Below are 25,537 nucleotides of genomic sequence, written 5' to 3' on the forward strand. Positions count from 1 at the left end.
AGAGTTTATCAGAGGAGATGTAGAGAGGGGGCGGGAGGTTTTAAAATAATTGGGTGGGAGGTGAAAGGTTTTTAGCGGTTGTTTGGGCTTTGCCCTTTGCATTTTGGTTCCCGCCGCGGGAAACTCATACTGGATTTTAAGCGCTAATTGCTGTCGATTTTAAGTGTGTTTTACGTTCTGGTAATGGTTTTTTTAAAAATGTTTTTTATTTAAAAATATGTTAAAAACAATTTAAATTTATTTATTTTTAATACTAACATGTAAAAATAAAAAAACATTAATTTAAATTTTTTAAAAGGAAAAACCCTTTTAAAAAACAATTAAAAGCAGAAGTAAAATTAAACTAAGTCTATAAAATTAAAAAAAATAAAAGTTTTTTTGGGAATGTATCTGGTAGAGTGCATGTCCGAATATTAATTAACAACTAACATTAATAATAATAAAAAAAAGCTATTGGGTGTGGCTAATGCACTTGGTCACACTCACAAAATAATCAGATTATTTATTTGAATAGTATTTTAAGTTGTTTTAGTTTTTTTTAATTTTACTTTAATAATATTATTTTATTTTATTTTTTATTTTTATTTATCAGCATTAGATTGTGTTTAAAAATCATGTTTCGTAATTTTTTTTATTTTATTTCAATTGAGTTATATATTGATCTTGTGATTTAATTTTTTTTCTTGATTTCAACTTTAACATTAGATTTATTGAAAATAAAGTTTTATAGTTTTTTTCAATTTATTTTTTATGGAGTTGTCTAGATGTTATAACGTGTATCACAATTTTAACAAGTTAACTCGAGTTGACTCAATTTATTTTTTGTTATTTTTAATTTATTTTTTTCAATTTCATCATTCAACATTAGAGTATGGTTAATTCTTGATTTAATTTTTTTATTTTCTTTCAATTGAGTTATATATTGATCTTGTGATTTAATTTTTTTTCTTGATTTCAACTTTAACATTAGATTTATTGAAAATAAGACTTTATAATTTTTTTCAATTTATTTTTTATGGAGTTATCTCGATATTATGACATGGGTCGCAAGTTTGGTAGGTTAATTCGAGTTGACTCAATTTATTTTTTGTCATTTTTAAATTTATTTTTTTTCAATTTTGTCATTCAACATTATAATATAACTAATTCATTGTAGTCACACTCAAAAAACATTACTCATTATAATAGTGTTTTGTGGATTGTTTTTTTTTTTTGCTTTTTTCTTGTTTAGTTTTTTTTTTAATTTCAGCTTGTAAGAGCATACTGTTTTTATTATTATTATTATTATTATTATTATTTATCCTTCAATGCTGGGTTGTTTTGAAAGTCGTGCTTCGCAGTTTCTTTTTATTTTATTTTTGTTGAGTTATATATTGTTCTCTTGGATTTATTTTTTTATTTTTTTCAATTTCAACATTCGACGTTAGATTTGTAGGGAGTTGTACTTTGTAATTTTTTTATTTACTTTCCACGAGGTTGTCATATTCTCGTAACTCGGATTGCGGATTTAATATGTTAATTCGAGTTGACTAGAGTCATTTTTTTTTTTTATCCTTCAATAGTGGGTTGATTAGGAATTGACCTCCATAACTTGTTTGGATTCTGCTAAAACTTTTTTTTCCTTTCTCCCCCCCCTCTCTCTCTGGAATTTTTTTTAATTCATTTTCTTTTCAATTTTGTCATTCAACATTTAATTTGTCGGGAATGGAGCTTTGTTTTCTATTAAGTTATCTCGTCTTTATGACACAGGTCGTAGGTTTACCAAAATAACCTGGATTAACTCGGTTTTTTTTTTAATAAAATATTTTTCGATTTCATTCTTTAACGATGGGTTGACATAGAGCTGGGTTTCATATATTTTTTATTTGTTTTCTATGGAATAATCTCATTTTCATAGCTTGAGTTGCAAGTTTAGTTGGTTATGATTTAGGCGTCGTGATTTTTTTTCTTTCTATTAAGTTGTCCCAGTCGCACGAATCCAGTCGTGGGTTTGTTGGGCTAATCCAATATGACTCATATTATTATTTTAAAAAGAATATATATATATATATTTCAATTTTTTCCTTTAACAATTGGTTGGTTTAAAGTCGAGCCTCGTAATTTGTTTTGGTTAGTTTTTTATGGAGTAATCTCATTCTCATGACTCAAGTGATTAGTTGGGAATTGAGATTTATGATTTTTTTTATTCGTTTTCTATTAAGTTATTTTGGCGACATGACCCAAGTTGCGGGTTTTTCTGATTAACTCAGGATGACTCAAACTATTGTTTTATGGTTTTTTTTAATTGTTTCTCTTTTGATTTACTCCTTTTTACAATGAGTTGATTGAGATTTAGACTTTATAATATATTTTTTTCAGTTTATTTTGGTCTTATGACCAAGGCTACAGGTTTGGTTGGTTGAGAATTGAGTTTCGTAATTTTTTTTATTTTCTTTTTATTAAGTTATCTTGGTCTCATGTCTCTGGTCGCAAGTTTGTCAGGTTGACATGATTGACTCATTGTTTTTTTTTCCAAATTTACATCGCTCAACAATGGGTTAGTTTAGATTTTGGCTTTGTAATTTTTTTCAAATTGTTTTCTATAGGATAATCTCATTCTCATGACCTGGTTTACAAGTTATTCTTTTTTTGTTTTTTTTTAAATTAATTTTTTTCATCATTTGATATTTTTTTATTGAAAATTGAGTTTCTAATTTATTTCGCTTGCTTTCAATGGGATTGTCATGCTCTTGTGACTCGAGTTGAAAGTTTTGTAAGCTAACTAAGGTTGGTCCGAATCAATTATGTTGTTATTTTAATATTAAAAAAAATATTTTTTACATCATATTTTTAATTCATTGTTGATTTTTTTATATATTAAAAACCATGTTAGTGGCACATACACATCTCTTTACAATTTAAAAAAAATTATCCGATCAATGGCGCAACGTATGCCAAGTATCCAGTGGAAACTAATTTCGGACGTGTTATCTTGTACGGGAAGGACTACCATATTATACGTATGAAAAAAACATGCATGGAAAGAAATACGCAATGCAATAATACAAAATAAAGCAATTTCTAGTTGTGATGGGTATATAAATAGAAGCTTATGGATAATTCCAATAGTGGAATAATCCAAGCTAATAATAGAATTTGAACTTTAACATTTCAGATTGAAATTAACATATCCTAGCAAAACCATTGTATTGTTAGGCTAATCAACATTGTAAATTTATCTTTTTTTGGATGGCAGCCTCATCCTTGAATCCAGAGAAAGTAAAACAAGTCCTGGGGCCTTGGAATTCAAGGCATCTCCCAGAATGAAATATATTTTAGGTCCAATCCAGTTAATAATAACAAAAGCCCACCCAACTCAACAAGAAAATCTTTTAATTCTGACAATACAAGGAGTGATCATGAAGTTCATAGCATCAAATTAAGCAGCAGTGTAGCAGATGATACATTTCAAGTCTCACGCCTTATTAAACCTCTTAGGTACCGCCATTAATGGTTCAGATTTACGCACTGTAATACCCATTCTATCTTTCTTATCTACACTGGCTGGGTTGACATTAGCTTCAAATTCCCAGTCAAAATGGTGAAGCAAGGACCCCAAAATAAGGTGAAGAACTCGATGAGCTAGTGGCACACCTGCACACATTCGTCTCCCGGCTCCAAAAGGAATGAACTCCAAATCTTGACCTCTATAGTCAACTCTTTTTCCGATGAACCTTTCAGGCATGAAACACGAAGGATCATCCCATGCATCTGGGTCTCTTCCAATAGCCCAGGCATTAACTAGAACTTGTGTGTTCTTGGGTATATCATATCCCATGAAATTGGTGTCTTGCATTGCTCTTCTTGGAACTAGAAAGGGAATTGGAGGGTGTAGTCGCAGAGTTTCCTTCACCACAGCTTGCAAGAATGGAAGATTTTCCATGTCACTCTCTTCAACTTTCTTGCTTGCTCGAACTACTTGAGCAAGCTCAGCTTTAACCTTGATCATCGACTCTGGGTTGCATAGGAGCTCGGTCAGTGCCCACTCAACAGTACTGCTGGTGGTTTCTGAACCGGCCAGAAATATTTCCTGAATTGGATTTGCAATTAATATTTGATTAATGAACAGTTGTAAGACCATGTCCATCATGAAATAAATAATAGTGTGACATGACCTAATTAAATTCATGGTAATCAACGAAGAAAAGACAAGACTTCTGTCCAACTTCATCGCTCGGAAGAAAATGATGCGTCTTTATTTTATTCTACTTGGGAAAAAACAAAGGCATCATAAACTTATAATACTCCTAAGCGAATATCCAACTTCATCTACAAGGAAAATAAATGAAAGATATGGTAAAACTAGAGAATTACCAGTATAAAAATGTTGACGTCCCGTTCTGAAAGTTTATCAGGCTCATCTTTTCCACTGCCTCTGAACTCAAGCAGAACATCTAAGAAATCCTTCCTCGAATCACTTGTCACTATCTTATCCTCCACCCTCTCCTTCACAAACTTCGAAGCAATCTCCATGGCCTTCCCAAGATCCCTCTCCATGTTCTTCCTCAATCCTTGTAGGTCTAGCCGCCTCAACCATGGAAAAAAATCCGCCAGGTTAGCATGCCCTGACCACTCCATTAGCCCCATCATTGCATCAAAAAATTCAGATCCCACCTTTGATTCTGGATCTAATAAATCACGTGAAAGCATAAGATTTCCTAACATATTAAATGTCATCAAGAACACAAACCGTGAAACATGAATTCCGGCAGCCTTCCCAACTTTACATGACTCCTCTTCAATCCATTGCAGCATATCATCAACACATTTTCTACGTATAGAAGCTGTTTCATTGATGCGTTTGGTTACTATCATGTCTACAGTGACCAGCCGCCTGAGGACGCGCCAATACGAACCATAAGGTGCAAGGGCCAGGGAGCCTTGATCGTAGCCGTGGGCACGCATTGTTTCCGTTATGGTGCGATCAGCAAATGATAGGTCATGGTTCTTGAAGAACTCGGTAGCAGCCTTAGCTGATAGAATCACCATGGTGTTCATAGCACCGAGTCTTAACCAAATAACATTACCATACTTCTGTCTCATGTCAGTTAGAGTCCGGTGTGGCATTGAACCAAGATCGAACAGGTTCCCAAATATTGGCCATCCTGATGGCCCCGGAGGGTGTCTTTTTTGGCTGGACTTTGCACGGAGGAGGAGCAGGGATAGGAGTGCTAGTGAGAAAAGGCTGAGGGAAATGGAAAGGTTTGAAGGCCACAACCACTCCATGGCTTAGTATGTTGAAATGAGCTCTGCTTCTGTTAAATAGGCGTGACTAGCTACCATTAAGGTGCTGTTTGCTGAGGGTCAATTCTACACAGACAAATGGAAGCGAATTAGAATAAGATCTGCGGCCAACGGATACCGAAACAAAATATATCTAATACTACATTCAAATGTCTAATTGATTAAACCATTTACTAGGTAGTTAAATGGTAAAAATTTAAGATTAAAAGGTTTGTTTTTCCTAGATTCGACCCATGTGATTATTAATATAATAATTATTGATTTTAAATTCGAGCCATGTGGTTACTAATATAATAGTCACTGGAGACTTACATAGTGTTAACTTCAGGGGTCTTGGGATTAGTCGAGGTGCGCGCAAACTGACCCGAATACCCATGTTAATTAAAAATAAAATGAGATTGATTAATGATATATTTCATATAATAAGACAAAAGGATTCGTCCAAGTGCATGGAGAGAATCAACTTGAAAGAGCATTTGGCATCTGTAATTAATTAATTAATTAATTGAAGTGTAAATTGTCTCTGTAAAAACTTGATTATGAAACTCGATACATAAAATAAAAGATGATCTAAAAGATATCTTGATTGTTGAAAAAATATATGGTGTTTCGTCGTCGTAGATCCCTATGGTCTGTGCTTTGAAACGAGCCACGTTCTCTGTATTTGAATTTGGTGGCCCTGTCCATCTCTCCATTTTTATTTTTTGTTTTTGAGATTTTAATAATCTTAAGACGTGTAAATCATTCATTGATCAACGAGTTGACTGTTTACTTTCGGGTCTGATTTTTTATCCTATTTTTATATATAAAAAAATAAAAAATTCATGAATTACTTTTTTTAAAAAAATAAAATAGTCACGAGTCATGAAAGAAAGGATGAATCTTTTGATTTTTTTTAGGAAATTAATATTTTTTCCAGAAACAAAATTCAAAAGGTCATGCGGAGATTAAAAAAAGAAGAAGTGATTTTAAGGAATCTTTGGTGTTTGTTTATTTAATCTGTGGCTTGGATGCATGCTTATTGATGGTGCATGAAAGAACCAATGTTAAACAAAAATATAGTTGTAGTAAACTCAGGTTAAAAATAGAACAATAAATAAATTTAACTTGGAAATAAAAAATGGATTAAATTAAGATTTAAAAAATTAAAATTATCATGTCAAAAATAAAATTGAAAAAAAAACATAAAAAAAAGTATGACATGAAAAAATGAAGGACAATTTATATTATGCTTAAGGAGGGTCAAATTGATAAATTACCCTAGAAAAGAATATAAAAAAAGGAAGATTTTCTTCTCTTCGGCTCGACAACTATAAACAAAGGGGAAAGAGAGGAAAATTTCAAATTTTCACCAAAATTCTTAGAAAAACTAAGAGAAAATCAAGGGATTTATGGAGAAATTGAGAGAAACACATACATCTAAATGCCTAATTAAGAAGGTGTTGACATTTGAGTCACATATTAATATTTTATGTATTTTGATGATAACAATTAAATAAAAATGAACTAATAATATATTTGGATGGGATTAAGTTTATATAAAGATCACATCAACAAGTATAAGGTATTGAATGAAGAATCAATCAACAAGTCCAAGATGCAAAACAAGTGAAGATTTAGTTTTTAAGTGTTCATTTTAATACTTAAATGTAAATCTTTATATCATACTTGATAGCATAAATTAAAATGAATACACACATTTTACTTTGCATGCATTTAAAAACAATTGATAAAACAATTCTAAGAAATCATTAGGAATAAAACTAATAAATCTAGTATTCTACATGAACTGGTCGACCGTTTGGTGATACCAGATGAAACAGTCGATCGCTTGTTCATACATGATGAACATTTGAAAATTTGCAGGAACCGGTCGACTGTTTTGCTTGACAATATGTACTAGTCAACTGTTTTAGTTGTCAGATGAATAATAACGGCTATAAACGACTAGTTTTTGCTAGAAACACACGCGCGCGCGCATATATATTCACAAGCTATTTCAAGAGCAAAACCAACTTCAAATCATCAATTCTAAATTATATTCATATTTGTGCATTAAAACCTCTATATTCTTTTACAAGAGTATACATTCTCATTTTCACAACACTCAAACACTTTCAAATCCCTTAAGTGTTATTGAGTGAGGTATAGAGATCACAAATTCTCAAATTGTAAAATCATCCCTAGTGGAGTCGTCATTATATCGCACGCGGGTGTGCAACGTCGGGGGTCAAGGAGTCACCACGTTGTTGTTTGGTTCAAGGTCGTTAGGAAACCCGAGTGTACTGGTCTTATAAAAAATTCAAGGGTAGGGGACTGATTGTGGCTATGGAAGGCATTAACACCCCTAGCGCACCCAACATGAGGTAAGCTGAATTGTGTGGTCTAAAGTTAATGTCGTTTGACATTTTGTTTTCTCATTTTCTTTTACGATTTTATCGTTCTACATTAGATTTTTTATAATATTGGTTTTGTAATTATCTTTGATTTCTTTTCTATAAGTTTATCATAGTCTCGTGACTTAGATCACGGGTTTTGCATGCGTTTTTTGGATATAAGTTTTTTAAATTGTTTTGTTTATGTTTGATTTTTGAATATATTATTCTAATTCATCTATAATTCTTTTTTTTATACAAATGAACTTTATTTTTCATAATAAAAATAGTCATTTTAAAATAATAATTCTTATATATTCGGCATTGCCTAATATTTTTTTAGAGAGTGAGTTTATTCAATCAATCTTATTTGTGTTTCTATTATCTTTTATTGATTTAAATAAGTCCAGTAAACTCAATCGGGTAAATGTCTCAATTTGTGTGATTGAATATCTTGATCTACATTCATCTCTTAATTTTTTTAATTTCTCTTTTGATTATTATTAATATTTTATTTATTTATTTACATAGATAATTATTAATTTATTTAAGTAGATCTATACAGAGACTTTTTGATTTACATTTCGATTTTTTTATATAAAAAAACACATCAAAATAGCCTATACAACAAATATTGTTTTTTAAAAAACTTACAACCTACATTGAAATGCGAATTAAATAGTTAGTATATATATAAAGGAAGTATGTTTACCTACAACTTTTTGGCCAAACGTATTTGGCAAATGGGCCAGCAGCCGAACAGACGCTGAGCCGTGGAGACAATTGGAATCCTGTTTTGGACAAAAAAAAAAACAGGATCTCGCCCCGTATTTGTCAAAGAAAGGAGGAAGAAGAAGAAAAAGACAGGTTAAAATCATGTTTTTTTACTTGTCCATAAACATCACATTTTTTTTAATAATATATGCGAACACGACATTAACATTAACAATGTAAAAAAAACATCGCATTTCAAAGTGAAACCATTCTCTCTATCAAGGATTGGAAAGAGAGACCAATTCTACAATGCCTTTTCATGATATTCAATCCATGACCAGGTCCAAGGCAACTTGTAAGTTCCGGCATAAATAATAATTTGAAATTGAGGTAGAGGTTGTTTTTAAAAATATTTTTTATTTAAAAATAAATTAAAATATTTTGAAAAACATAATAATAAAAAAAAAATACAAGAGATGTGTAGATATTTTTCTCCATCATTTTTTTAAATGAATTTCTATAGTGAATCCAACAAATTAAGTTCATCTCTAAAATAATTTAACTAGACATTCAGTAATGTCAGCTGCATAAAAGATCTCATATGCCTAACGATACAAGCCAAGAGTTTTCATTTTATCTGTTCTTTCTTTTTTGCCTTTTCTGCATCTGTACTCTTATGCATCTGTCCAGGCCCATTTATGCCTATCGATAAATGGATCTGGACATCTTTCTTAACTTCAAAATAGATTTAAAAGCCCAATGGGCCTGTTAAACGAGTCTATCCAAAAACATTACAAAATCATCAAAATACCACCACCACCGTCCCACTCTATCTTCTTCCCCAACAACTAACCAAACCCATCGAAACAAAACAATGAAGCAAGGGCTTCTCCTATGGAGTCCTTGCCCTCACTCTCTCCTCTCTCCACCCTCATTTCCCTTCCTTTCCCTCTCAATCCCAAGAACCAAACACACCCTTTCACCAATAGCAGCAACTCTTGATTCCACAACCACCCGTGAAGAACAGCAACTGCTAACAGCAAGAGAGAGAAGGCAACTCAGAAATGAGAAGAGAGAAAGTAAGGCTGGATATAATTGGCGAGAAGAAGTTGAAGAGAGGTTTATTAAGAAACCCAAGAAGAAACCTACTACTTCTATGGCTGAAGAGCTCAATCTTGATAAGCTCGCTCTTTTAGGTCCTCAATGGTGGATTGTTCGGGTTTCTCGAATTAGAGGAGATGAAACTTCTGATGTTCTTGCTCGGTTACTCGCTAGGAACTTCCCTCAAATGGACTTTAAGGTCACTTATTGTGTACTATATTTATTCTGCTATTTATACAGTAGTTTTTTCTCCTTTTGTTGCAAATGGTGTTGTTTTTGCTATGACCAAGAGCCTAAATCTGAATGGAATTGACTTTTTTTTTTTTTTTTCTGTATATGAACTCTCTGCTATAGAAAATAGCCTGAACTTAATACCATGTTTTTTGTTGATTTACTTTAATGATGAAATCCTTTTAATTGTAATTGGTTACATTGAACTGTATACTGTATCACATTGTCTCATTCTTGGTCTGGGTATTTAGTAGATATTAATCACCAGCACCATGGTTTTAGTATTTTTAACTTTAGGATACTGCTTTATTTCTTTTATTTAAATAATAATAATAATAGCAGTTTCATTGGGTAGGGGTTATATCTCGAGGGTTTTATTACTTAATACACTATTGATGATTAAGAATTTTGCACAGGGATTCTTTTAGTTTTCTCAATGCACTAGTTTTTGTTTCCAGGTCTATGCTCCTTCTGTCAAGGAGAGGAGAAAATTGAAAAATGGTACTTACTCTGTTAAACCAAAACCCATCTTTCCAGGTTGTGTTTTTCTATGGTGTGTTCTAAACAAAGAGATACATGATTTTGTAAGAGAGTGCGACGGAGTTGGTGGTTTTGTTGGTGCCAAGGTTGGAAATACGTGAGTGCTTACTTTGTTCTGTTTACTTGTTATATGCTAATATCAGTTGTTTGCAATGTTCAAGCATGTTTCAGGTATAATAATATTTTTATCATCCAGTGCTAGAAAGTCTCAGATGAGAGCTTGCACATGAAAATATGAATAGGGATATGGCAGGGGATGTAGAATAGATTATGTTTTGTATCACATTGTTGCTGATGTATAAAATGGGAAAGAGGTTATATTCTAACAAGACATGAATGTTAAAGTTTGATATTTGTTCCTACATGCTGACTTTTTCTGAGTTTCTAAATATCTAACCTTGTGTCTTCTGCACTCTCGTATCTTGGATTTACATAAACTGTGTGTTATTTCTTTTAGCGTGCTTCTTATTCATTTTGAGTAACCATTGTTCACTTGAGCAGAAAACGACAGATCAACAAGCCTAGACCAGTGTCTGATGATGACATGGAAGCAGTCTTCCAACAGGCAAAAGAGGAACAAGAAAAAGCTGATATAGGTTTTGAGGAAGAGCAGCAAGCACAGGGAGCCCTTAACTCTGTGAAGTTAGGTTCCAATAACATTACACAATCTTTTATAGATTCCAATTCCGAAAGGGGATTGAGAAAAATCTCTGGCCCTCTTGTGAGTAGCTCATCCAGAAAAAAGGGTGACCTCCCAAAAACAGGTTCAACTGTTAGGGTTGTATCTGGAACTTTTGCAGACTTTGTTGGCAGCCTTAAGAAACTAAATCGCAAAACTGGGAAGGTATATTCTTTGCTGCGTGAGCTAATTTCACTTGCTATTTTAAATGACCGCATTAGGTAATGTGTCACTTAGTAAAAGCCCATGTCTTTAGTATACATATTTATTCAAGACACTGAATATTATTGCTCGCCAAATTGTGTTATTGCAGGCAACTGTGGTGGTTACTCTCTTCGGCAAGGAGAGCTTAGTAGAATTAGATCTCAGTGAAATTGTAGCAGAGATGAAATGATGTAAACATGTGGTTTCTCCAGATAATCATTGAATGGCGAGTTTTGCTAATTTTATTAGATTTTCCCTCTCTTGTCAATGATTGTTTCTACCACTCCTCTACAAAGTGCACTTTAATTACATATCTGTTAGCTCACTATATTGCATCCGCATCTGGTCAAGTAACATGCATAGTTTTAAATATGAAAAACTGGTAACGTGCTGACTCCAAGTCACGTCGGTTCTTGCTTTTCAAGTCAAAAGCTTAAATAAAATTTGTCTTTGGTTGATACTTAACTCAAAGATCTCTCTCTGGTGTACTTGTATTATTCATAGATCAACAATTTTCCTGAAGGTAGAATAGCTGCCCTGCCCCAGATGGTGATTCAAAAACAGTTCTCTTCTAAGATTTTAATTGACACTTGCATCCATCAGAATTACCAACCTACACAGCTAGATGACAGAGATGGGTGTGGAAGCATGCGAGTTTGCTTTGTCCGTTCAAAGTTTCAAATTCCTTAGATCAAACTTTTGTAACCAGGAAAATCTCAGCTGCCCTGGTTCAAAACACAACAAGCTCTTTTGCACTTTGCTTCATCAAGTTAATGATGGAATTTCAGAGTTCTTTGTTTTATTGTATTTCTGGTTGCTGAATTCATGATTGTCAGTCAGAATAGCAATCTTGATCATATCCATCAGGATAAAAGCATAGTAAAATTGTTATGTAGATAGTTGTATATGCAGAGTGTATCATATTACAATTTCATATGTAAAGGCAGAATGTGTATATTCATATTTTTCAGGAAAACCACGGAATGACAGAAATGTCACGGGGGTTTGCTGGCACTAGACCATTGAATTTGTACAAATCCATAAATTTATCTGACATCGGCAAGGTCAAATGCCGGTACACTAGAGTTCAACCACTTTCTTGTAGATCGATATAGCATACAGTACCTGTAGCATTTAAAAATTCATATGAAAAATGTACACAGATGGACTAAATCCATGTGCTTTTAAAGCTTTGCTTTGTTATGTTGATTTGTTCTTCTTTTTTAAAATGGATCGCACAGTGGAAAAAGGCATGTAGTATAGTGTAGTTGTAGGTATCCGTATTTGTTTGGGCTGCAAACCGAGAACATGAGAAAGAATAAAGGGGCGGTAAACCAAGCCCAAGAAGAGAAAAAAAGGCTCTAAACCAAGCCCAAATGATGCAAAGGAAATGGGCTCAAACAGGAGCCCATCAACCTCTTATTTTCGCATGTTTCATGCAATTCTTTTTTAATGCTAACATGACTACTCATCGCCACGAAACACATAAATATTGTGTTAAAATACACTCGTGCCAGGGCTGCCAACCTAAACGCGTCGTTTTACATGACAGTGCGACCATCCATAATAAAGGTAGTCATACTGTATGATTAAATAACAAATAAATTCACATGATTCATGGATATATAAAAACGCATGACTAAACTAGTAAGAACAAGCTCTATGCTCATTTACTCTTCCATAAACATAGAAAGAGAGGGGCTTGTACTTTTCTCATTCAATCTCACATCATCTCTTGTATTTTTCTTGCAAACACATGCACACAGAGAACCTCGCATGTCTTCCTTCACCTACACTAGATATAATTTTTATATAAAATTTATGATGATTTTTCTCAACAAATATGGTTATTTAATAAGTTGACATTCCATCAATATCATTAGATATATTAAAGTCTTTCATAACCTGTCATGTCTCCATCTTTTTACCGGATAAAATGAGTGGAATACTGCTCACAATACAATTTAAAATATTACAAATATAAAATTACACTTTAGTCTATTTTCTTCACAAAAAGACAAGACTCATGGGCTATAAATATATTATGAGATCTTTAGAATAAATGTTTATAGTCTTCATTTTCTACTGTATATATATTTTCAGAGCATCTCTATATAATATTATTGTATTTTCTCTCTTTAAAAATATACTTGTTTAAGCATTAGAGAGTCAACATCTGCACTAACAAGAATTTTTTGGAGATATTAAGCACAGGTTATCTTGACCTACCAAGTATAAACTATTAAATACTTTATTAGAGAAAACAAATGAAATTATTGATTCTGATTATTTAACCCGAGTTTGCTAAAAAAAACTTGAATTTTTGAGACTTAGGTAAGAAAAAAGAACTCCCCCCCAAAAATTAAAAAAAAAAGGACTTGCAATCAGGATTAACACAAACCAGCAGAAAGTTTATCCAATAATTGTTTTCTACATAGTGTCTTGATTTGACATCTTAATGGAATCTTTGTTTGTATATACACCGGAAAAAAAACACCTTAACATTCGAAATAGTAATTACGTCATTGAATTTTCATGCCCATTCGTAAGGGATTTTGTGTTTTTGCTTTATCATTTATGTAATAAAAAAAACACTAATTTTGCATGATTGATGAATAATTGAATAAAAACAACACTCTGTAGTAGCTATAAACTGCCTGAAAATAATAGAGGAACTCACGAGTGCCTTCAAAATGAAACTAGGTAGTACATAGTATTGTTATATGGAAAACTTATACAGTTCAATTTTGTTTGATTTGTCCCCGACTGAAATTTACGAGAAAACCATGCATTCTAACAAAACAATAAAAGAGTTAGGGAATCCAAATTAAAAAAATGTTAATGGATGACTTTTCCAAAATTTCTAAAAAGGAAGGAGATGGTTTGAATTTAAATTTTAAACAAGACAAATATGCTCATCTATTTAAATTAGAATTACAATTAGAATTAAAAAAAATACAGGGCATGTCATTTTCACTATAGACATACTCACATTGCATTATAGACCACGACAATGTTTTTTTTTTATTTCCGGTTAAAAATTATGATCCTTCTGCATTTAGTTAATTCAAGGTCGTGATTGATGATTTGGGCATTGAATGATGCTTGATTTGAAAAAATCAAAAATAATTTTCTTGATTATACACAATTAAAACTCTAAGGATCAAAACAAACACCAGAAAAAAATTCTAGGTTTGTTTTCTTGTTTTACTATAGTTAAGGTACATTTTTTGTCTTTGATTTTTTTTTTCATTTTTAATCCCTACTTTCAAAGGTTTTTATATTTTGATACATAAATTTATTTTCTTTGCGTTTTAGCCCCTAGACTTGAGAGAGAAGAAAGAGAGTCATTGATAAATGATGAAAGAGAGGAAGAGGTTAGTTGATTCTATTTTGTTTAAAAAGATTGCAAAACTTGGTGTCTAAGCATTCATCTCTTAACGAAATGAGTATCATTAAGGTGTTTGATGGTTCAATATCACTTGAGAAAAAAAATAAATCATGGTTGAGGGAGTTTTTTATATTTGATTTTGTGTTTTTTTTTTTTTTACTTTGGGGATTAGTTTCTTAGAATTATAAGAGTTTTTTTTTTCTAGGTGAAAATAAATTGAAAATTAGGTTTTTTTGGACAAAAATCCAACTACTCCAATTTTTCAACAACCGCTAGTGGTTAGAAACTAGGTTTGTAGCCGATATGTTTTTTACCTCTATAGACAACATGTCATCTAACTCTACAATCGACACCTCATCTCTTAATTTCTCAAACTAGTTTAAAATATATTTAAGTTATTAATTTCTTAAATACCATTAAAAATTTTATTTGTTTTTTAGTAAAATTATAGTTGTTTGTTTTAGTTGATATTTTTTAGTGCAACCGATCATATATATTAAAAAATATATATTCAGTGACTTTTCTACTAAGACTTACCTTTATTATTATATAATTAAATGAAAGATAGCTTAAAAAAAACGAAGTAATCAAATTAAGTTGGAACCATGATCTAGAAAGTATATTTTACAGGTGAATTCAAGCTGATCTAAATCTCTAAATGATATGTCGTTGTCTCAAAAACACCAGTATATCTGTTTTCGATCTAAAATCAACGACTAAAACTTCTCTTGCGTGTTGAAAAGTAATCATCAAACCATGGATCTATGATCAAAGACTGAGTTGAACCTAAGGGCTAAGGGTCCATGGCTACCAACCGAAGCTTGTAGCTTTCAATATTAGTCCCTGGGTCATTATTCATAAGAGTCACGAGGTCAAGTGGTCCCATGTCTCTACTTTAGTGTTCAAGCAAAGGTCACGTGCTATGGTAACTATGGTTTTAAATTTTGTCTGCTTTACGATGAAGTGAAGTGCATGATGGGACGAGAGCAGGGTAGAAATTGATTTTTAAAATATATTTTTTTATAAAAAATAATATATTTTATATTTTTTAAATTTTATTCTTGAAATTAATATATTAAAATGATAAAAAAATTAAAAAAAATTTAAATAAAAAAAATTAAATTTTAAACAAATAATGTTTGACCTCAATACTAAACACATATAAGCGTGTTTGAAAGTGTAATTGCTTTTCATTCGGTAATGTATCAAAATAATATTTTTTTATTTTTTAAAAATTATTTTTAATGTCAACATATAAAAACACCAAAAAATTATTAATTTAAAGTAAAGAAAAAATTAAAAATTCTTTATATTTTTTCAAAAATATTTTTAAAATACAAAAACAAACACAATGAGAATTCCAGCTTATCTTCATTTTGCATCCTTTATGTTTTTTTCTGCGTTTCAAAAATGTTTTTGAAAAAATTTGAATTTTTTTTTATTTTTTTATTAACTTCAAATTAATATGTTTCTAGTATTTTCAAATCATTTTGACGTGCTGATGTCAAAAATAATTTTAAAAAATAAAAAAATATTATTGACATACATTTTGGTACGAAAAATTATTTGAAAAGCAACCGCAACCACACTGTCAAACGAGCTCGTGTCATTTAAAAATGCAGATGAATTGATTTTTTTAAAATTTTAAAATTTATTTTTAAAATAATTTAAATTAATATTATTTTGATATATTAATATTAAAAATAAAAAAAATATTTTAAAAATTAACCTCTGCTGACATTCAAATAGACAAGCAAGCAGAACAAGCTCTGCTTTGTAATTCCCTTTTGCCTCAGCCCATCCCGCCCGCAGCCCCCCGCCTTTATTCAAATATCTACTGCACTATACTTTAAAAGAAAGTTACGAACGTGACGTAAACTACGCTGGGGAGAAATTGCATAGTTAGAGTATGTTTAAAAATGTAAAAGTGGTTGGGGTTTAATTTTTTTTGTTTAAAAATTTATTAAAATAATATATATTTTTTATTTATTAAAAATTATTTTTAATATCAACACATAAAAATAATCTAAAAATATAAAAAAAATTAATTTAAAAAAAACACGATTTCAACGCGTTTCCAAACTCACAACCGTTAGAGATTATTGACGTAAAATGGCAATGAAACTATAATGGTGGATCCACGTTAGATTCATCATTCATCGGATTTTCTATGGTTCAACCGGAAATTCTACTATTCAGCCGACCTATTTTACAATTATTTATTTACAAGTCCTTGGAAACAATTCTACAAGGTCCATTATAACACAATGACTCTGGTTACAAGAAAAAGCAAAAATCTACTAAGTTAAAAACCTTAAAATATTAGATAAAATTTCAAAAAACAGCTCTACATCATTCATGAATAGATACGTTATTATTATATGTTTGGAAAAGTCCTTCATGTTCATTGAGGAAATACCAATAGTTTAGCGGAGATCCAGTGCTCAAAATACCTGCTAGCAAGTCTTTTTATGGTAACGGAAACTGCATGAGCTAGGTAAGTGTTCATATATATATATTCCCATGTAGCTAGCCAATCTTAAACGTACACATAGAGAATTTCACCCATCAAAAGGTGACCCACAAGCACTGGAGTCGTGATAAATGGCATCTCAGCATCAACTTTATTCCAACAGAGGAGAGTACATGGCCCTTCGCCAAACAAGCCAGAATATAAGGCCAAGCCTTTTTACGGTGAATAGAGTGCTTTGTCCAAGCTAGTGAGGATGTACAGTAAGAACAACACACACACACACACACAAAAACTCTCTTCAAAGATAGACAACAGCCATAGCCGAAGGTTCTCCAAGCAGAACCACTTAGTTTAATGGTATTTGGACTTTATATTCCTCTACTAAGTGGCTCTTTCCTACTTTATTTTTTACCAAGAAGACAATGGAGCACGCGCATATTAGTTTTTGCCTGAAAAGAGTTTGCTAAAGCAGCCACTACCCATTATCTTTTCTCTCATTCTAGGTGTGTTTTTACGTGTCGGATTAAAGCCAACGAGGTTGATGTATCACCACCCACTGCGCAGGTTAGTGGTCCTGTGAGATGGGGAATCCTTGGCCTTTTTTATTTTCTTATTCTTGGCCTTTTATCAACAAGAAATAAAAATATAAAAAAAGAAGAGAGATATTCAAAAAGGAAAAGGAAAGGACTCGTAGAAATAAAGGAGTGGGTTTTGCTTTAGAAGAGAAACAGGGTAAGGTGTAAGCAACTCGCTAGCCGGTCGGTCCAAGTGCTCTTTTGGAAGTCAGTTCAAGGAAAGACAAAAGTGCGTGGAAGCACTTGAGAGTACAGTTGAAGTCTATCTTTGAATTAATTAAGGTGTTTGACAACTGGATTCCTTACTTTAGTTATTTTATTTACGAATGCCCACCTCTGTTTCTCATTAATTTCATCTCTTATCACATTACAGTTCTGTCTACGTGCTAACAATTCGTGTACTTTTAAACATATTTGATTTTATTTTAAACAATTTTATTTATTTATTTTTATTTCATTTTAGTGCATAGTTTTTAAATCGGGTTGGGTGATCAACCCGGCTTAAATCTTGAATCACCGGATCAACCATAACTTTTTTAATGAATCAAAACGACGTTGTTTTGATTAAAAATAAATAAATAAATAGTCAATGGGTTACAACAGAGTTTTTAAACCGGGTCTTGCCAGATCACTCAAGTTTTTTACTTTTTTTATTTTTTCTTAAACCTGGTCTGGTTCCAACCCCGGGTCAGTCGGGTCCAGGGTTTACTAGCCTAGCGGGGCTGGATTTTAAAACTATGTTCTAGTGTATTGATGTCAAAAATAAATTTTAAAAAATAAAAAAATATTATTTTAAAATATTTATAATTAAAAAATACTTTAAAAAACAATCACTATTGCTACTACGATGTCAAACAAGCTCTATTTAATTTTGCTTTGTATTTGTTGGCTGTTAAGATGTAGGATTTCATATTTCATTTTATACTGTGGAATTTTTTTTTTAATTTCATTAGAGATAATTACAAAAATCCTTTAATAGTTTTATCTAAACTTCATTTTTTTTCTATACTTTTATAAATTACACTTTACATCCTAGATTAAATAAAAAATTCAAATAAAATATATTGTTGAGCATGCAAACTGTTATTGAACATATAGATTACATGATGAAAAATATAATTTTTAAAAATACAAAGAAAAAATAAAAATTCAAAATCAAACTATAAAGAATTTTTACAATTATCCCATTTCATTATCATAGCATGAATTAAGTTATTTTTAATAAGTTTAGAGAATTAGTTTTGATTTGCATCTAAAAGTATTTTTAAAAGCAATAAAAAAAAGAGTTAGTTTATTAAATTTTTTTCTTTTAAAAGTTTTATAATTTTTGTGATTAGAAAGTTGTAATAATTATTACTAGAATTGAGTAGCAAGAAATCTAAACTTTTAATTGATTTTTCTAAAACTTGTTTTTAATCCATCCATTCATTAGACATAGGAGGAGGATCTACACTAATAAATGATATAGCAGTAGAATCTTATGCAACCTATGACATTATTGCTTCGTACAAATACTAAAAGGAAGGAATTATGCTCCCAATGAAAAAGAAGTGATTATGGTACGGATTTAATCCATCCATTGGTATTTGATTGCCCGTCAGAACTTGCATTGAATGATGGGAATGCGAATAACCAAAAAGATGTCGTATACATTTGCAAACTCAGTTAAATCCAGGGGTATGGATGCAAAATAAGCTACACTCTATAATATTAATAATTTAATGTCTCCTCGCTCAGCATCCGCTCAGAGAAAGTGAGTCAGAGGGTTTCAGAAGGGAGTAAACGTATTTAATTTTCACAACCTCCAAGCCCACCTTCCGCATATTCTTTACTTCCCTTCTTTGGTTTCTACATTCTACAAACAACAACAATAACAACAACCAACAACAATAAAAAATAGTCACCTACTTGTAAATGGGTTCACCTCACAAACCCTAGAAATCTTACTCCAAGCAAACCCAGATTCAGCTTAGGAAACCCACTTTAGCCATGGCCAAGCTCTCCATTTCTACCTGCTTAACAGTGTTAACTTTCATGATTTTCCACTTGAAAATGCTACATGCTGTCTCAAGTTACTCCTTTTCATTTGGAAGTTTTGATAAAGATCCAAACTTTGAGTCCAGCATTGCTCTTTATGGTGATGCAAAGGTTGTTGGTAATAGTTCTTCTCTTCAACTCACTCGCCCTGTGAGCTTAAGTGCTGGACGAGTCATGTACAAGCAACCCATCAAGCTTGTTGAAGGTAATCCTGGAAATTTGGTTTCCTTTTCCACTTATTTCTCATTCTTGATGTCACCTGATAATGGAGATGGTTTAGCTTTTGTAGTGGTTCCTAGTGGTTTTAATGCAAGTGTGTTTGATAACACCCCATTTGGGCTTTATTTAGGACCCGAGAAAAGTAGTCCTAAATTTGTTGCTGTTGAATTTGATACGATGAGGGATGCTAAGTTTGGTGATTTGAATGATAACCATGTGGGAATTGATGTGGGTGGTTTTGTATCAGTTAAAGTGAGAGACGTTTCATCTAATAATATGGTGTTGAATAGTGGAAAAAGATTGCATTCTTGGATTGATTATGAAGCTGGTTCGAAAACATTAGAGGTTAGATTGAGTCATTCTGGTGATATAAAGCCAATTGACCCATTGCTCTCTCACCCAATTGACCTGTCAAAAACGTGGAATGATGAGAAAGTGTTGATAGGCTTGACCTCATCAAATGGTAATTCTTCCCAGACATGTTTCCTCCATTCATGGAACTTTAAGCTAAGGCGAGTCCCGCTTTGGATGCATTCTCAGCCACTGGACCCTCAGGATTTTGCTAAACATGAGAAACCAATGGTGGTTCAGAAGAAGAGTGGTTGTATTTTAAAAATGCTTACTGCAATGATCTTTGGCACTGCTTGTGGAGCAATGGGGGCGTTCATGGTGTTGTATCTTTGGACCATTTTTGGCAATAGGCGCCCTGTCATGCCAGAAGAGTGTTCTGTCCCCCCAGTGGATTTCGAATACAAGAAAGTCAAAGTTATTGTAGATAAAGCCATCGAAGATGGCAAGCATTAGGTGCTTGAGCTTAGATCTGTTGGAGTCTGTGTTGTAAATCCCTGTTCTTTTTTTTTGGTAATTGTTTTAGCAGGTTTTATTGTGTTGTTGTAACTGATAGTTAAATATCTAAATGTAGTTTGTGGCATATTGTCTAATTACGGGAGCACTGAAATTAACTTTGAATTGATGTAATGGTTTGCATTAATTCATTTTGTGAAGCCATTTTCACTTGCGTAATCTAGCCTTTATTATGTTTATAACCTTGTCTGTGCTTGGTTTATCCCACTTATCTAATTCATTCTATAATCAACTGTCATGTTTTTACTTGCTTTGCTCTATGTTCCAAATTTTCTAGCAGTGAACAAAGATGCGCAAGACCACTGGATTGTCATTGCCTTTTAGCATAACAGAGCAAGCTATCAAACCGCAAAGGCACATGCTACTGTAGTCATTCTTGTTTAAGAGTATTCTATAATTATGATCCTTATAGTGATTTAAATACCGGCAGTTGGTGCTAGACTAAGTTTATGTACATGGTGAAAGTCATACCAAAAGCTTGCAATTAATTATCATTTTTAATGAGTGAAAAGTGGAAATTATGAATGATAACCTGATGGTCAATAGCTGTGGTGTTTTTCTGAGTTGAGATTTTTCTCAACATAGCATTTTATCTCTAGATACGGTATGAACTGTTGCCAGATTTAAGGTTGGCTGAAGGCAGTCGTTTTACTATGTTTGAGAAATGTTACTGGGAAGCAGATTTCTGGAATTGCTAGTCTGTGTCTCGTAGCTATTCTGTTAACTTTTGCTAAAACTGTGAACCCTGTGGTATTTCAGAGTAGTTGTCTTATGAGAATGTTGCAGTGCTCTTTAGTACCTGCTAGTGGACTCCGGGAGAATTGTTTGTGTTAACATCAATCAACGATCTTTGACATTAGGGGCATCCGTTGGTGCGAGAGGAGTGTTTTTCCCACCTGCATAATTCTGAGGGCAAGAGCAGCTGTGAGGGGGCAACCGTGGATGTAAGAGGCGAGGTTCTGGGTTGTGTTGGATTTTTTGTGTAAATTCCTGTCCTTTTCATGCTGCTCTTCACAGATTTCTAGCATTTGTTGTACCATGAACGATTGACCAAATGCGGTTTTTTTTGTTACACTGTCTAGTGATGGGAGCATTGGTGTTTAACTTCAGAACTCTGAAACAGTTTCAGCCCTTATTCTCAAAACTCTATGTTGCGGTGGGTTTCTGCTTTGATTAAATTCCTTTCTTGAAAGCCCTTTTCTCTGAGTTTTAAGTGGTTATTGATAAAATTGTAACCTTTAGGTTTTGTTCTAAAGGTGACCAGAACGTTATACAGCCCGGGAACTTGCTAAAAGTAATCTGTGAATCTCTGCAAAACTTCAAGTTTCTTATTCGGCTTCTCTTCAAGGCCCATGCTATTGTAGACTCCGTTTCATCTTTGATAGCTGCTACAGTTCAACCTTTGTTCTCTCTGTCTTCAGAGGTTTAATTTCTAGTGCTATCTACTGGAGTGGAAGTACAGCGGCGGTGCAGTTTCACAGGAATCCGTGTTTTGTGTGCTCCATGGTGGTCATTTACATGAGAGCTGAAAATAGAATGATCCCCAGATACTCTCTAAGCTCGGAGAAACCGTGTCGTTTCTTTCCATTTGTGTACAGAGTTGAGCTTAGCTTTCCAGCCTTCCTTATATTGAGGAAAGTTTTATTAACATGATTGCATAATGTTTTGTGGCCAAAAGCACTTATTTGTTGAGGCGAAACTGATCCAATTCGGAGTTGTTGATGTTTATACCGATCGATCATAGAAGAAAAATTCTGATTCATTCCGATTAAACTTCCTTCCTATTAATCTGGAAGTTCTTCTCAGATATAAGGAAATGTTTCAGTTCCAGAGCCAAAGATCATAATTCTCGAACGAGCAATCGAAAAGATTCTGGAGCATCGTCAGGTTTAGGTATTGTTCGTCCACTGATCGTAGTACCAAGCACTTCTTGGCGAGCTCTAATATGATCAGATTTATAAGGAAGCATCTCTTGTAAAATATGAGAAACACCAAATCCCTCTAGAGCCCAAACCTCCATTTCTCCTACCCGTTGTCCCCCTTGTTTGGCCCTTCCTCTAAGGGGTTGTCTGTTCCTCAAGTGCTTGGACTAATAAAATCCTACCTAATGGAGAGATTGTTGGAGAGGTTACAAGGAATCCGTGTTTTGTGTGCTCCATGGTGGTCATTTACATGAGAGCTGAAAATAGAATGATCCCCAGATACTCTCTAAGCTCGGAGAAACCGTGTCGTTTCTTTCCATTTGTGTACAGAGTTGAGCTTAGCTTTCCAGCCTTCCTTATATTGAGGAAAGTTTTATTAACATGATTGCATAATGTTTTGTGGCCAAAAGCAACATTGTCCAATGCTGTATCATTGATGTATAATGGCAAATGAAGTTTAAGTTATCAATCACTTGAGGAACAGACATCATGTAGTTACTTTAGAGAGAAATAATAACATAATTAGAATGCAACAGTTGATTGAAGAAGAGATGTTAATGCTAGATTAACATCTCTAATTGTATCCGCATATAAGAGGTACTTGTTTAACAATCCTTGTTCCCTCCCTTCTGAAAACCCAAGAAAGAAAGAAAGTACCAAAACTACAAACATTTATATGTATGACGATAAAATGGCCTCCATCTGCCTGGAATCATCCATTCTGTTGCCAGAGACTGACAGCAGAATGTTGGCTTGCATTTCTTTCAACGTCCACTACCTCAATCACAACCCAACTCCAAGCATTTTCATTCAACATAGTAACATGGATCAAGATCACATGTCATGGAGTTCCTCCTCTTCATCCTCATAGTCCTCATCGGCTGTGGCATCTTGGTACTGCTGATACTCAGAAACCAAATCATTCATGTTGCTCTCTGCCTCTGTGAACTCCATCTCATCCATTCCTTCCCCAGTGTACCAATGCAAGAAAGCCTTCCTCCTAAACATGGCAGTAAACTGCTCGCTCACACGACGGAACATTTCCTGAATTGATGTCGAGTTTCCAATGAATGTCGATGCCATTTTCAGTCCTGTAGGAGGAATATCACAAACAGTTGATTTGACATTGTTTGGGATCCATTCAACAAAGTATGAAGAGTTCTTGTTTTGAACATTGATCATCTGCTCATCAACTTCCTTGGTACTCATTTTGCCCCTGAACATTGCTGAGGCTGTCAGATACCGACCGTGGCGCGGGTCTGCTGCACACATCATGTTCTTTGCATCCCACATTTGCTGGGTGAGCTCTGGGACAGTCAAGGCACTGTACTGCTGCGAACCACGTGAGGTCAGAGGAGCAAAGCCCACCATGAAGAAATGGAGCCGAGGGAAGGGGATCAGATTCACAGCAAGCTTTCTCAGGTCAGAGTTAAGCTGTCCTGGAAATCTCAGGCAACATGTGACCCCAGACATTGTAGCAGAAATCAAATGATTCAAATCACCAACTGCGCCGAAAAGAACAGTGAAATAAATAACAAAAACATAAAAGACATTAAAATCCCTAGCTAAAAACATATGAACATCAAAGTTCTTACAGCTTGGAGTAGTGAGTTTGAGGGTACGGAAGCAGATGTCATAGAGAGCTTCATTATCAAGGACCATACATTCATCTGCATTTTCAACAAGCTGATGCACAGAAAGGGTTGCATTATAAGGCTCAACAACCGTATCAGAAACCTTGGGAGAGGGAAAGACGGAGAAGGTAAGCATCATCCGGTCTGGATATTCCTCTCTGATCTTCGATATCAAAAGAGTTCCCATACCGGATCCAGTCCCTCCTCCTAAAGAATGGCACACCTGAAATCCTGCAAATCCAACAAACCCCACCCCACCCCACCTTAGCAACAAGACCAAAACCAAATTTCCATTTCAAAAAGAAAGAAAGAAAGAAATACCAACCCTGCAAGCAATCACAATTCTCTGCTTCTTTTCGGACAACATCGAGGACAGAATCAATCAACTCGGCACCCTCGGTGTAATGGCCTTTAGCCCAGTTGTTTCCGGCACCAGATTGTCCGAAAACAAAATTATCAGGTCTGAAGATCTGGCCATAAGGACCGGACCTGACACTATCCATAGTACCAGGTTCAAGGTCCATAAGGACAGCCCTTGGAACATACCGGCCATTACCTGCCTCGTTGTAATAAACATTGATCCTTTCAATCTGCAGCTCAGAATCTCCATTCCATTTCCCAGTTGCATCAATTCCGTGTTCTGCACAAACCACCTCCCAGAATTTTGCACCAATTTGATTGCCGCATTGGCCTCCTTGGATGTGAAGAATCTCACGCATCTTGAACGAAATGAGAATTAGGAAGGAGTTTATATTTTATTTTATTTCGGCAGAGGAAATGGAGAGAATGAGAGAGAGAGGAGGGTGTAGGGACAGGGGGGGCTTTTATAGGAAGATATATCTAACGGTTGGAAGTGGGTTTGGGTATGAACGGTGAGGAGTGAAAGGGGCTGGTTTTGAATTGGCGAGTGAGTGAATGTGAGTTGTAACGTTAAGAATGGAGATTTTAGCTGGATGCGATGCGATGCCACGCCATATAGATTTTTGAAATTCAAAATTCGAGAGGACACAGCTGGATGTTACCATGAATGACTAGTTTTTGTTTTTTTTCTAATCCCTTTACAGTATGTTTATTTTTTTTATTTAAAAAATATTTTAAAAAATAATTAAATTTTTTTCTTCAAATTTTTCTTTGTATTTTTATATTATTTTAACATGTTGATATCAAAACATCCGCTACCACAATACCAAATAAACTGTTAATTGATACTTAGATGATATTTGGAAACACAGCACCGCATTTCATAAAAATATAATTTTTCTTATGCTTAAAATTAATTTTATTTTTATGTGTTT

At 33.5% G+C, this 25,537-nt stretch overlaps 4 protein-coding genes and 1 long non-coding RNA gene across 5 annotated transcripts; 3 read left to right on the forward strand and 2 right to left on the reverse strand.

The window, feature by feature from the left end:
• Nucleotides 1–3,259: 3,259 nt before the first annotated feature.
• LOC7487285 (cytochrome P450 76A1) lies at nt 3,260–5,356 on the reverse strand. Its single transcript, XM_002309071.3, has 2 exons — nt 4,354–5,356; nt 3,260–4,069 (listed from the first exon to the last, which is right to left on the reverse strand). Exons 1-2 carry the CDS (start codon nt 5,263–5,265, stop codon nt 3,455–3,457), a joined length of 1,527 nt encoding a protein of 508 aa, XP_002309107.1. The 5' UTR covers nt 5,266–5,356; the 3' UTR covers nt 3,260–3,454.
• A 3,830-nt stretch (nt 5,357–9,186) lies between these two features.
• Nucleotides 9,187–11,375, forward strand: LOC7487286 (uncharacterized). Its single transcript, XM_002308163.4, has 4 exons — nt 9,187–9,672; nt 10,163–10,341; nt 10,746–11,088; nt 11,237–11,375. Exons 1-4 carry the CDS (start codon nt 9,247–9,249, stop codon nt 11,315–11,317), a joined length of 1,029 nt encoding a protein of 342 aa, XP_002308199.2. The 5' UTR covers nt 9,187–9,246; the 3' UTR covers nt 11,318–11,375.
• A 7,917-nt stretch (nt 11,376–19,292) lies between these two features.
• Nucleotides 19,293–20,845, forward strand: LOC7468033 (L-type lectin-domain containing receptor kinase VIII.1). Its single transcript, XM_002308164.4, has one exon. It carries the CDS (start codon nt 19,556–19,558, stop codon nt 20,624–20,626), a length of 1,071 nt encoding a protein of 356 aa, XP_002308200.3. The 5' UTR covers nt 19,293–19,555; the 3' UTR covers nt 20,627–20,845.
• A 747-nt stretch (nt 20,846–21,592) lies between these two features.
• Nucleotides 21,593–22,524, forward strand: LOC112327914 (uncharacterized). The gene is made up of 3 exons (XR_002982402.2): nt 21,593–21,668; nt 21,769–21,842; nt 21,929–22,524. It is a non-coding gene; the product is annotated as an uncharacterized LOC112327914 (long non-coding RNA).
• A 603-nt stretch (nt 22,525–23,127) lies between these two features.
• LOC7487287 (tubulin beta chain) lies at nt 23,128–25,056 on the reverse strand. Its single transcript, XM_002309073.4, has 3 exons — nt 24,568–25,056; nt 24,204–24,473; nt 23,128–24,113 (listed from the first exon to the last, which is right to left on the reverse strand). Exons 1-3 carry the CDS (start codon nt 24,959–24,961, stop codon nt 23,443–23,445), a joined length of 1,335 nt encoding a protein of 444 aa, XP_002309109.1. The 5' UTR covers nt 24,962–25,056; the 3' UTR covers nt 23,128–23,442.
• Nucleotides 25,057–25,537: the final 481 nt, after the last annotated feature.

The sequence above is a fragment of the Populus trichocarpa genome, chromosome 6, assembly GCF_000002775.5.
Source record: "Populus trichocarpa isolate Nisqually-1 chromosome 6, P.trichocarpa_v4.1, whole genome shotgun sequence".
Lineage (NCBI taxonomy): Eukaryota > Viridiplantae > Streptophyta > Magnoliopsida > Malpighiales > Salicaceae > Populus > Populus trichocarpa.